The following is a 13,238-nucleotide window of genomic DNA, read 5'->3' on the forward strand; positions in this document are numbered from 1 at the left end:
TATACTATACACATACCCATTTTATGAATACCAATGGGGTCACCCTATCTTGCTTTCTGTTAGAATCTCACATTTGAAAGGAAAATGGTAGGCATGTGGGTATAAAGGGCTTGAGCACCCTCCCTTGGCAAACCAGTTTTCCAAGGAAAGTTACACTCAAGTCCACAAAAAGCCTACTGCCGAACCCAATTGTACCAAACGCCCACTGTCCAGTCCAATTCTTATCGATTTGGGAGTGAGTTTTTATCAAATGGTGTCAGAGCATGAATAAATAATCTTACGCCTATGTGGCAGGTTGACCTTGGGCCCAGGCTGCTACCTCGAGAAAAGGCTTGGAGGCCCAAGGGAAAAGGGATCTATGTAGTACTTAAAGTTAAAACCAGTCAGTTAATATCTGATCACAAAACCAATGAGCTACTAGAGGAACATCGGAGCTTTTATCTCATGGAGTTCAATTGGTCCTAAATAGAACGCTGATTCAGAGGGATGCAGTACTTGTCTAATCTAATTGCATATCAAACCAAGATAACAACATGTTTCATAGATTTGCAACTTTCAACTAATCAGAATAAATTCAATTTTGTTTTATGACAACTTTGAAATGAACTAAGTATTTCATGGCTTCCCAATGGGAAAATATAGAGTTCTAATTCAAAATTCCAAGACTAAAAACTGATTCAAATTTATGAATCAGAAGACAAATAATCAACCTAATATAGAGATCGCTGTAACCTAGCACTATTTATCTTATCAGGAACTAAAATGAGAACTACACTTGATAGTAAAATCAATATTCTATGAACATTACTAAGGTTCTACTTCATTGAATACTTCATTAACCTGCTCCAGGGGAAGTTGCAAATCAAAATTACTTGTAGTATTCCGGCTTCAACACACCAACATATGGTAGGTTCCTGTATAGTTCAGCAAAGTCCATTCCGTAGCCTACAACAAAGTAGTCTGGACACTGCACACAAAGAGTACAAAGAGATCATGTTCACGTTCACATCTATCACCAGCCATGATTGTCACTTATAATAATAACTGAGGAACAAAATTAACAATATTGTGATTAGTTTGGGAGTTAAACAGAGTCATAAATACACATGAATCATCAACGATGACTCTTAAGAGAACAACACAATTGTGAAACGAAACCTTCCACAAAATATAGTTTTTTCTTTGTAAAAATTAAGAAACAGTTTAGCTTAAGATCGATGATTGGTTGCTATGAAGAAATGAACAATTAAGAAAATGTTATTTTAGTCTTCCCAGAATGAGCTGAAAGGCATATAGGATATTCATCTTAAACACTGCCAGTACAACAATATTCCAGTGCTGAGATACAATTGAACATCATAAAATTACTGGTCATGGACTCATGGTGAACAGAGGTCAGTTCCTCACCAGGTCACAGGAACCTAACGTAACAACACGACATAATGGGAAATCATTGCACAATGTTGACTAGTATATGACACATGGCCAAGTTCTTCATAGTAATTGAAATAAATTATAACCACTTTCAAAAAAAATTCAAATCAATAAAGGCAATAAGTACCAGTAAAACAAAGTGATATCAAAGGATTGGCAACAGTGTGCTTTATAGACCACATGAATTTGCAAAAGGGCATTGCATTCTGATGCACACACACGCACAACTTACCTGAAACCCACAATAGAATTTCCCTTCACCCACAAGCTCCACCTCAACCTTTCGTCTCACCGGCTTATCAAGTAGAGTGCATACTGATACAGAGGATGCTCCTTTTGATTTCAGGTGTGCAATGAGACAAGATAAAGTGCATCCTGTATCTACAATGTCTTCAACCTGACCACAGAATAAGTATAAAAATTTCATAAATTCCATAATATCATAGAAAATCCGAAATGTATCACTAACTTTGCACTCTTAAGAATTTAAAGACTTAAAACCTATAAATTCTTCAATGAACTCATAAAATTTAGCATAAACCACCCAAAATTTATCATAAATCTTCATTTAAAAGTTTCATAAAATTTATCAGAAAGCTCGTTACAACAAAAACAATCTACTAAAAATAAGATAAATAAATTGAAATGATCAAAAGTTAGTATTTTTATTAATTTCAAACTATATGAAAACAAAGACGATAACGATAAGAATACCAGGATAACGTGCTTGTCCTGAACATCGACTTTAAGATTAATGGAAACGGATGGTGCTTCATTAGACTGAGTACCGGAGCCGTAGGATTCAGCGCGAACGAAATCAACGGAGACAGGAAGCGGGATTTGGCGGACCAAGTCGGCCAAGAACAAGAAAGCACCAGTGGCGACACCCACCACGACGGGCGGCGGCGAAACGGGTTGGAAATCGAGGGTGATATGAGCGGCGAGCTGGGCGACCCGGTGAGAGATTTGGTCGGGCGTCCAGAGGACTCTCTCAATGTGGGAATCTAAAGACATAGGGGGAGAAAAGAGTGGAGGTGGGTGGTGGGGTTTATGTGAAGAAGCGTCTAGACTTGAGAGGAAGAAGGAGAGGTTTTTGGTTTTGGAGAAATTGTGAAGTGGGAAGAAGCCCAACTGAAATTTTGTTTGTGTAAGTGGAGACTGTTCTTATGTGAACGTTAGTGAAGAATTGTGAAGGTTAAGTTACACTTACAGTTACTTCTTTCTGGAAAAATTCTTCTCCGCATCAGCAGCGTATGCGTATGACAAACGCTCTTTTATTGCATTAGTGTGTATGACACATGTTTTTTTTAGTCAATTTAATGTAAAGTATTCTTAAATCCCTAAATTCGTGTACCAGCTTTATCTTTGGTTTACATATTAAAAGTTTCACGTATAAGTTTTTTATATATATATTTTATTAATATTATATGAATTACGATATTCTCTGGTTTTTTCTAACTTCTGTATTTTAAGCATTTAAAATCAGCATACGTAAATGATTATTACTATAGTTTAAAGCTTACGTTTTGAAGAATTGAATAAGGAAAGGGAGGAGAGAGAGAGACGTGGGTAAAAGGTAATGAAATTAATATATATTATTATAAATACTACAATCATCATTTCCATACAACATTCTCATACAATATTATGTGTCAAGATGTGATGGGTAAAAGTTTAATTTAACTTTAAATTAGCCAATCATATCTTATCACATAATATTATAGAAAATATTGTATGAAAATGATGTATGTATAGTATTAGTGATTATAAAAAAAAAAACACAAATCCGATAAGGCTTTAATTATGTGATGAAATCAATAGATGAATGATTGGGCCATTATCAAAAATCTAACCCAAATGGCCCATTCGATAAGTCAGGTAGTCCAAACAAAAAACTTGGGCCCATTAAATCCTAAAAACCCAAATTTTAAAAGTTAAAAACATTTGCGCCAAAACTCAAATTTTCCAGATAAAAGCTCTCGGCCAAAAAAATCAAAACCCTAAATCGATCACAGAAATTGAACGAAAATCTAAACTAAAAAAAATGCCAAACACCATCTTCATCGCGTTCAATGTTGCCAGTGCTCAATGATGCAGGCAAATTATATGTTTCTCCAATCTTTCTCTTTGGTGATTTCATATACACTTTCTGTACATAAATTTGATTAGTATGTATTTGTATTGAGTTCGATTACCAGGTAAAGCAAATGAGAAGAGCAGCAACAAGTGGACGTGCGTGGTTTGCAACGAGAAGCAGTCCGTTCGGAAGGTGTTTGCGCAGGGATTCATGGCCAAGGATCTTCTGGCTTCGTCCAGTCCTTCAAACTCTCGCGCTCACGAGAACAAGAACAAGGTTTTTTTTTTTTTTTTTATTCTTTCTTTCCTCTTTTTTTTTTTATTTATTTAATAATAATAATTAAAAAAAAACTATCAATATAAACCGAAGACACTGAAACTGTTATACAAACCTCTTATCAAATGTTTGAAATTGATGAATTTAGGTGGTGTGGGAGGTGGGTTTGAGGCAGAGATTGAAGAAGAGATTCCAAATAAGAAACCCAAGTTGAATAAGTATCATACAACAACCGGTGGGGAAGGAGATGATGAACTTCAGAAAACATTTTTCAATTCTCAAGGTCAAGGTAATTACAAATTTCTTTGTTTAGTTGCTTGATAGATTGTGTTGACAAAGTATTATGAATTGTAGTGATTGGGTTTCATCACAGCCATTTTTTCATTAGCTTATTGATAATTTTCTGAAAGTGTTTTCATAGAACTTTATATTTTGAATTTTTTGAAGTTGGAGACGAGGAGACAAGGGAACATGAGAAGGCTAGAGCCAGTGCTACCTCAAAATGGAGCAGTTACTTGACTCAAGATGACACGGAGCCGACGACCTGCCAGGCAACAATGTCCATGGCTGCATCAAAATGGAGCAATTATATGACTCAAAATGACATGGAGACAGTGACCTGCCAGCCAAAAAACACCAACATGACTAAAAATGATATAGAGCCAAAGACATGCCAGGCTAGAAAGGCCACGGCTGCCTCAAAATGCAGGGATTACATGACTCAAAATGACATGGAGCCAGGGATGACCAAAGCTGCCCCAAGGGCTCGCCAGACAAAAATGGCCAAGGCTGCTTCGAAATGGGGAGAAGGTGATAAGAAGCAGAGGCCTCATTTGCCGAAAGAGGGGAAAGCTGCTTCAAAATGGGATAATTACTTAACCCATGAGGAAGATGAATTGCAAGGTTTGAATGGTAGAAAGATTGCAGATCAAATAGGCAATTGGAGCAATGGTGTTTTTGAGACCACGACAAATGATCAGAGAGTAGAAGATGACATTCACCCCGATTTCATTTGAAGCTTTCCGATAACCATAAACCTTCCACTTCTGCATAAAACTGTTTGTGCAACCGTGCAATATGTGCTAAAAGGCATCTAATACTAAAAATTCAGGCAATTTTATGACCAACTCAGCCATCCATGCACTTAGTGAAAAAGTAGTTCATAGGGAGAAAGAATTTGAGTCATTTCCGCAAAAGATATCAAAGCATATGTAAACAAACATGAACATGTCAGATTAAAATACTATTACCAATATCCCAAATCAAATCCTATAATGTTAATCATATAAAAACATTCTGTGCAAAAATAAATAGGGAAACACATCCGATAATAATCCTAAAACTTAAGACCTTTAGTAAACTCCATACTGAATCAAAAGCCTAAAAGAATTGCAGCAATCAAGTTGCTGGAAGTTAATGACCAAACACAAAGGAAAAAAAAAAACCTAGAAAATTAGCCTAGGTGAAAACCCCAGAAACAATGACAGCGCATCAGCCCTTAAAAAATGAGCTCGAAACCAGGAACCTGTAAATCAATGTATTTACCAAGAAGAATCAAAGGCACTTCATTCATTCAGCGCCAACGAGCCAAGCTTATCGTTAACATCAGATCTTGCTGCAACTTCCTGAAGAACAGCCATGGCCTCAGCCACCTTCGTCTTCAGAGCTTCTGGAGACTCGATAAGATGGAGCACCTCTGTTTGGTCCATCTCCAGCAACATTCCAGTCACCTTCGATACATGAACAGGCTCAACACTCTCCACAAGGGGATAAAGCTGTTCACCAAGCATCTGTATGTGGAACAAGATCAGTAACCCAGTTAGGCTTTTGAGTATTTGTGATTCAAAAAACCTTGAAACCTTGACCAAATTAGGTTTAAAAGCAAGGGAAGAAAATATTGCATACCCTCGTGCGGTCAGCTGGGCTGGCAGATGCCAAAGCAGATGTAAGCGTTGAAATTGGTACTGGCCCAGGTCGCGGGGATTCAATAGGAGTCACAGGCATTCCCGAAGCATCAAAGGACATCGGCATCATTGAAACAACAGATGGATCGATTCCATTTCTTGCATTGTTCAGGTATCTAAGTCCCTATAGGAGTAATCCAAAAGTTAAAAACAAGTGGGTCAGATATAATATCAGATATGAACAAATAATTAACATTACTAAAACACATAACCCAAACAGGATCTACATACAGCAACATTTTGTAGAAATCAGAACAGCACACCATTATCATCAAGATAAATCAGCCAAATAGCACTGAGAAGTTTTAATCTAAAACCAAGTCTGCTTTTGTCAGAAGTCAAATATAAAAAAAGAGGAGAAAATAATGGGTAGAGCACCTAACAAATAATTTGGTAAACTGTCATAATATGTCAACTAAGCAAGTTCCCAGCCTATTAAAGGCTTAAAGTAAAAAAAAAAAACATTTAGAAAGTAGTGCACTCCTAGCCTATTAAAGTCTTAACGTGAAAACATTAAGAATACTGTGCATTTCAAGGATCCTTAAACAAGTCTTACATTTGAAAAAAAAATCCGCCGTATTTGTAAATTTAATAAAATAACCATACAAATTGACAATACTATTTAGACCATTTGAATGATGCAGGAAAAAGAATAGGAGAAAGTTTTTTAAAGCACCTGCGACTGCTGCATTTGTTGGGGGTTTCCACTTCGTCTCACACCTCCCATTGGCCGAACTGGCTGTCCTTGCCTTTGAATTTGATATGGCATTATAAAATTTGGTCCACCAGGACGCATTCCAGGATAAATTTGTTGCTGAAAACTGTATCCCGCGGGCTGAGGGGGCATTAAACCAGGAGTACCTTGACCATAATAAAGCTGCTGAGGACCAAGCCTAGGTGCCCCAGGATGATACCCAGGAATTCCTGAAGGCAGAGGTGACATTGCACCAGGTGCTCGGATTTGAGCAAAATGTGCCTAAAAATGAAAAATATGATCACTGGACTCAAAAAATATAAAATGTGCTTTCAACAACATGGTGTGTAAAAAATCTCCTTCAAGGATGACCATATCTATAATAAAAGGTCTCCAAAATGACCAAAACATGCAACCAGAAATCACCTGCAGCCGAGCCTTTCTTTCATCTTTGCGTTGGGCCACAGCAACATAGAGAGGTTTCCGGCCAATCATCTTTCCGTTCATCTCATTCAACTACAACCAAAAAAGAGAGAGAGAGATGAAAACTTTATGCATAAAGAAACAAACCAAGCAAGTAAATAATGCAAAAGCATGGTCGACAGAAGTTTCTGAGAATGAACAGTAAGCAACTTACAGCTCTTGTAGCTTCCTCAGGCAAAGAAAAGGCAACAAAACCAGAGCCTTTGCTCACCCCATTCGGATCAAGCATTACCTGGAAGAGTTATATTTGAGGAAAAAACCAAAACTAAATATGTAACAGTAGAAAAAGCAAAAATAATAAGAACAGTCAAAATAGGAATTAAAAAACTAGGAAGTAAGTTATATGAAACAATACCTTGCATGATGTTATAGTTCCAAATTCAGAAAATAATTCCTTCAGTTTTTCATCATTTACACTGTCATCCAGATTTTTCAGATATAAATTAGCAGCTCTCAATTTTTCGTATCGACTGATTCTTTCCTGTTCAAATTTAGTTTTCAACTCTGCCTCCCTCTCAGATCTCTTTTGTGCTCTGCCCACGTACCAAACCTTGTCACCATTGGTGGTCCCATTCAACTTCTCCACTGCGGCAGCAGCAGAATCTGCAATCTGGAAATTTACAAAACCAAAACATCTAGACTTTCCATTTGAGTCCTTCACAACTATTGCACTGGTGATGGTACCATAACGGCCAAAAACTTTCTTAAGGTCCTCATCAGTTGTGATTTCAGAGAGATTATTGACATAAACATTAGTGAACTTAGGTGAAACACTTTTATGAGCCCTCTCTTGGCGTCGAACAAAAAGACCAACATAAACTTGTTTATCATTTAACAACATGCCATTCAACCGTTGAATCGCATTCTGTGCAGCTTCCTCATTTTCAAACTGCACAAAACCATATCCTTTCGACTGACCGGTGCTGTCAAGAGCGACTTTGCAAGAAAGTACATTACCAAAGGCAGCAAAAGTGTCTTGCAATGCCTTGTTATCAATTGATACGTCCAGGTTCTTAATAAAAACATTGGCATATCCACTTCTGCGGATGCTGGGATCTCGATGAGAATACATAATCCTAATAGGTTTCCCATTGAGAGGAGTGAAGTTCAAAATCTCCTTGGCATTAGCAGCTGCAATTTAAAATCATAAACAGAGTCAATACAACACTTAACAAAGAATAAGAAAACATAAAAGAGACAACAACTACTTAAAACTCCTAATATGGTTAAGTAATCTGAGTGCAAATAGAGCATATGCAGAGCAGACATGATTCCCACTTTCTGATTAATCAGTCACTAACTACAGTGTGTGTGCTCAACTTATATGTCTATATATCAAACACAAAAGACTAAACATAATAAATTATATAAAAACTAATGTAAATCACAACCACCAATTTCCAGTAAAATTGACGATAACCAGCATAAAAATACTTTTTTTTTTCCTAGTAAAATGTTAACCTTAATGGTAAAAAAATCTTACTAAAGTACCTATAAGAATACAAAATTAGCCTAGTTGAGATGATAATAAAAAATAGGAAAAGAGAAGTCATTAGTAGTAATCTGTGGCATGACTTGAAAACCATCCTGTTAATAACTCCAATTCTTCAACTTTCCAAAATAAACTCAGCACACCAATAAAAAGGATGATTGACACCCTTAGATTGTTCAGTTACTGTATCTCAACATTCCATAATGCATACAATTTATTTAGGTTAGATTTCAATTTCGTAACTTTAATTTGATAATCTAACACAAACTAAAAATTAGCAATCTACACCTTTTAAAAAATTAAAAAAATAATAATCCCACACTATGATCCCAACCCCACCCAGTAAACAATACATATTTATAGAGAGAGAATTACCATACATTAATAGAATAGTACATAAACAAAATAATAATTATTAATTCTCAAATAAAAAAACTAACTTTGCACTTTATCCAACAAAACACCCCACATTGATCACACAAAATGCGTTCTCATACCACAAACAAACAAACACTCAAAACGATCAAATCACATTCATCATCAAACGCAAACACACTTCTTTCTCAACTGAATTAAATCACATTGAATTGAAATTGAAATTACCGTCTTGTGGATTGGCGTAATTGACATACGCATAACCGAGCGAAGATCGCTTGTTTTGATCACGGCAAACCCTAACAGAGACCACCTGAGCCACCTGGCTAAACAGATCATACAATTGGCTCTCGTTCACGTTCTCCTCCAGATCCCCTACGTACAGCGACACATTTCCGAACGCCGCCGTCGCCGTCGCCACCGCCGTACCTGCCGCGGCTACTCCCGCTGTTGCCATCTCTCCCTCTCTCACTCAATCAAACCGAACAACAAGAACAAAAATTGAAACTAGAAGAATGATCCTCAAACTGTACCAAAAAAAAAAAAAAATCTGAAGCCGAGACGATTACAGATAAAAACTAGGGTTTGGAGTGTGCCTTGATATAAATGGAATGTGAATTTCGATATTTTTGTAAATATTTATTCAACTTTTTTTTTGGTTATTTTTGGTAATTTTTTTCTTTTTTTTTTTGTTTTTTAGTTTTTTTTTTTTTTCCTCTGAAGAGCAAAAGAAAGAGGAGGGAAATAGAATGAACTGACAAGCGAGAGAATTTATACAGGAATGAGAGTGCGATTTTGATTCCCTGAAAACGTACCCAACATTATGTAGTGCTTCCATCCATTTAATTCACGCCATGTAAGCTTAATTAAAACAAACATTACTTGTCATTAACTGATGAGCATGTGGCAAGATATGATCGGTTGTATTTTATTAATTAAAAATATGGTTGACGTATGGGAGAGGGTCTCGTGAGTGGTGGGGACTCAAACGGTGCGTTTTAAGTTTGGAAGTTATTGTTTCGTGGTGGATGAGGAAAGCATTTAAAGGCGCACGTGTGGGTGGATGATGACGTGGCGATGGATGAAGTGGTGTGGGGTCCGATGTTGTCTCTGTGTTTTTCTGTTTTTCCGTTTTTGTTTTGGTTTTTCTTTTCGGTTTATGTTTAGTTACGAAGTAGTCAAGAGAGATTGGCGTGGGTGAGACGAACTCACGAACTATTTGATGCGTCAATGAGAAGTGGACACGTGGCACACTGAACTGTCGTGGCTATTGGGTACTAAAAAGATAATTAAGGAATAAACAGTGAAAGAGAAAAATTTAACTGACAATTTTATTTTATTCTTTTTAAAATTATTATGTATTATTTAAAGTTTTAAACTGTCTTAAAATTTTATTTTATTTTTTTATAAAGGGTGGTTGGATGAATTAAAATATAATCCTGGAAATGAAGAATTTTCGTTTAACAATACAATTAAATTAAGGTAAATATAAATTATTGAACAAATAAATAAATGTATATCTCTTATGAATATTTTATGTAGCGATTAGATTAAGAAAATTAGTTATTAAATCGTAATAATTAATGGTTAAATTATGCTTTAATTGGTGTTAATGTTATTGGATAAAAGTGTTTAGTTTTTGGGTGATGTTAATTATTTGACTCACATTTATAAACTAAACACTCTGTTATATTGATTTAGCTTTAAAAAAATAATATATTATTGACGCTAACAAGTCTATTTATTGTTAAATTTTCTATTATTTGAGTTTTAATTTAATAAATAAATAAATATAAGAATTTGCATTGCTGTTTTTAATAAAAAGAATCTCATATTTTCTTTTTCAGTATATATATATATATAACTTTTTTGCTTTTTTGCTTGTAGAATTTTGCTTTTATTTGTTCCATTTGAAGAAAGAAAGGATCATATTTCTTTTAGTTATTGAATATCTCTTAAATTGATCAACGAATACTATTTTAAATCCTCATTACTAATTAAGGCCGTTACTTGGATGAAACTAAATCTTTAAAAATTATATTGAATATTTAACTAAACATTCCATACTTTTGCTAAACAGATTGAGTGTGTGCGAGGATATGGGGTACCCAAAACAATATATGCCTGTATTCAACTAAGAGTTAATTTTATGGTTGAAAATAAGAGGAGGAGGCAAAGACAAAATCATAAAATTGTTGGTTACTTAAGGATTTTGAGAATGAATTAGGTATCAAATCTCAATTATTTATTTATTTATTTAATTTTTTTGTGACTAAAACATTCAGGTTAACTTATACACACCTTAACTAATCTTCCGAAATCTGAAGTTAACAATAGGATAAACTGATCCAGTGATTACCTATACACCTCTATTAAGGGGAATCAAACTCAAATTTTTTTTTAATAATATACTCAAGAGTCTTTATCACTCCACCCAATCATCCCAGGTGATTAATTATTTAAGAAATTACTAAAAGAGTTTGATTAATTAATTAATTTCAAGCTAGTTAATTATTAGTACTTTTTGCTTCTGACAAGCGCCCTTTCATCTGGAATCCGTCGTTAAATATTCTCTGATCTTCCAACTTTTTCGGCTAATAAATTAATATTATTATTGTTCTTTTCTTTTCTTGTTAGTTACTTCTTCCGCTTCTGAGTATCTCACATACAAGCTAAGGTATACAGGGATATAAAATAATTCACGAATAATTTATGAATTAATTAGTTTCAATAAGAAAACGCATTGAGGTAATGATTTAGTGATTTATATGCACTAGTATTCTTTTCCCAGGCATGGAGTGAAGCAGCCGAGAAATCCATGGTCAGATATGGTCCAGGGTATTCATCACACAGTACCTAATAGAACCTGAAACAAACTTAACATATGAGGTCATATATATTTTCCGAAGAAGAAGGCACCCTCTGGCTCTGGTTGCATGCTCATAGTAACTGGACTCGAAACACCGTCCACGGCATCATTGTCATTTACCCTCAACAACTAACATTTTATTCCCATCCATATCCAACTCCTGATGGACAAAAAATCGTCATACTTGGTTGGAGAATTATCATTACACACACGCAAAGCAAAGTCTTAAGAATACTCCTCAAATCTGGTATACCTATGATGTGAACATACTTTACTTGTTGAAGAAGATCTGGTAACCGGGGTTGACTTACCCATATCAGATTCTTATGTTGTCAATGGGCAACCAGGATACTTCTGTGCATTCTCCAAAGGTAATTTATCACTTCCTTTATGATTGGGAAGTTGGAATGGATGGAGCCTGGTTAAAACCCTTCACCATGGCCAAACAATTGATGTTTTGCTCTCAACAAACCAGACTCCTTCTCACTATTACATGGCTGCTAGACAATTTTACAGTGACAAGTTAGCTTTCACTGGATATGACAAAACAAATGTCACCGCGCAATTCTCCAGTATATCGGCGATTACACTCCCCCATTGTCACCTTCATTTCCTTACCAACTTCCCTTTTACACAGACAATGGTTTTGGAATTAACGATTAATTTCCATAATAATTCTACTAATAATCAAATATACCATTGATAATGAAGAGAAAACAAAAAGGTTCAAAAGCAGTGTCTGTTTTATGACACAAAAAATTGTTAAAGAGTAGCAGTGCTGGAAAGAAAATGGAAATTTTACAGTTTTAGTGAAAGAAATTGCATGCCTTAGTTCGAATCTTATAAAAAACTAGATTCATAAAAAATGACTGAGAATTTCGTAAGATCAATCGCAGTTAAATATATCATCGTTCAGTTAAATTCAACCTAGCCAACAAACAAATGGCTGAGGCAATCTTCCTCTTCCTTCTTCTGTTCATCGAATGAACCCAATTTGTTATGTAATTGAAGAGTATATTTATGGCGTAATTCTAAAAATAAATGATTTTTCAGGAAGAAAAAAAGGAACGAAAACAATTTGAACAGAGAGAATATCAATATAGTTAAAATGTTCAGGGAAAATACCATTCTAGTCCACGCAGAGTCGCAGATTAGCGATATTAGGTTTTATAGGATATTTACACATCGACAGGGGTTAAAAATTATTAACCATTAAAGTACGACATGGTTCGTGTCATAGATGACAGGTGGTTTCCGAGATGGACGACATGCCGTTCAAGAAACGAATTTAAAAATATTATTTGTGATAACTATTAAATAAGTCCTTTAATATTGGCACATTTGGGGGGTTTTATATTCTTAAAAAGAAAGAGGGTTATATTGACAATACGACATATCGATTAGCAAACGTAGTGACGGATTCAGAAATTTCACTTGATGGGGGCAAAAAATAAATAAAAAAAATTTATGAGGGCAAAATGTCAAAGTCTTATAATGGGTAAAATGCAACTAAATATAAATATTTATACAATATGAAGTTTTTTAAAGTTTGAGTGGGGGCCGTGATCCCCACT

The 13,238-nt window shown here is 35.2% G+C and overlaps 3 protein-coding genes across 3 annotated transcripts; 1 reads left to right on the forward strand and 2 right to left on the reverse strand.

Annotated features, from left to right (window-relative positions):
• Window positions 1-382: 382 nt before the first annotated feature.
• On the reverse strand, window positions 383-2,602 carry LOC116109939 (hypoxanthine-guanine phosphoribosyltransferase). The gene is made up of 3 exons (XM_031396177.1): window positions 2,149-2,602; window positions 1,667-1,831; window positions 383-967 (listed from the first exon to the last, which is right to left on the reverse strand). Exons 1-3 carry the CDS (start codon window positions 2,446-2,448, stop codon window positions 869-871), a joined length of 564 nt encoding a protein of 187 aa, XP_031252037.1. The 5' UTR covers window positions 2,449-2,602; the 3' UTR covers window positions 383-868.
• Window positions 2,603-3,506: 904 nt separating this feature from the next.
• On the forward strand, window positions 3,507-4,902 carry LOC116108970. The gene is made up of 4 exons (XM_031395210.1): window positions 3,507-3,531; window positions 3,650-3,787; window positions 3,936-4,070; window positions 4,235-4,902. The coding sequence occupies exons 1-4, from the start codon at window positions 3,507-3,509 to the stop codon at window positions 4,801-4,803; spliced, it is 867 nt and encodes a 288-aa protein (XP_031251070.1). The 3' UTR covers window positions 4,804-4,902.
• A 98-nt stretch (window positions 4,903-5,000) lies between these two features.
• LOC116109875 (polyadenylate-binding protein 3) lies at window positions 5,001-9,524 on the reverse strand. Its single transcript, XM_031396112.1, has 7 exons — window positions 9,024-9,524; window positions 7,284-8,059; window positions 7,083-7,160; window positions 6,872-6,961; window positions 6,428-6,727; window positions 5,693-5,875; window positions 5,001-5,577 (listed from the first exon to the last, which is right to left on the reverse strand). Exons 1-7 carry the CDS (start codon window positions 9,250-9,252, stop codon window positions 5,353-5,355), a joined length of 1,881 nt encoding a protein of 626 aa, XP_031251972.1. The 5' UTR covers window positions 9,253-9,524; the 3' UTR covers window positions 5,001-5,352.
• Between the last annotated feature and the right edge of the window lie 3,714 nt (window positions 9,525-13,238).

The sequence above is a fragment of the Pistacia vera genome, unplaced genomic scaffold, assembly GCF_008641045.1.
Source record: "Pistacia vera cultivar Batoury unplaced genomic scaffold, PisVer_v2 Contig118, whole genome shotgun sequence".
NCBI classification, from domain to species: Eukaryota; Viridiplantae; Streptophyta; class Magnoliopsida; order Sapindales; family Anacardiaceae; genus Pistacia; species Pistacia vera.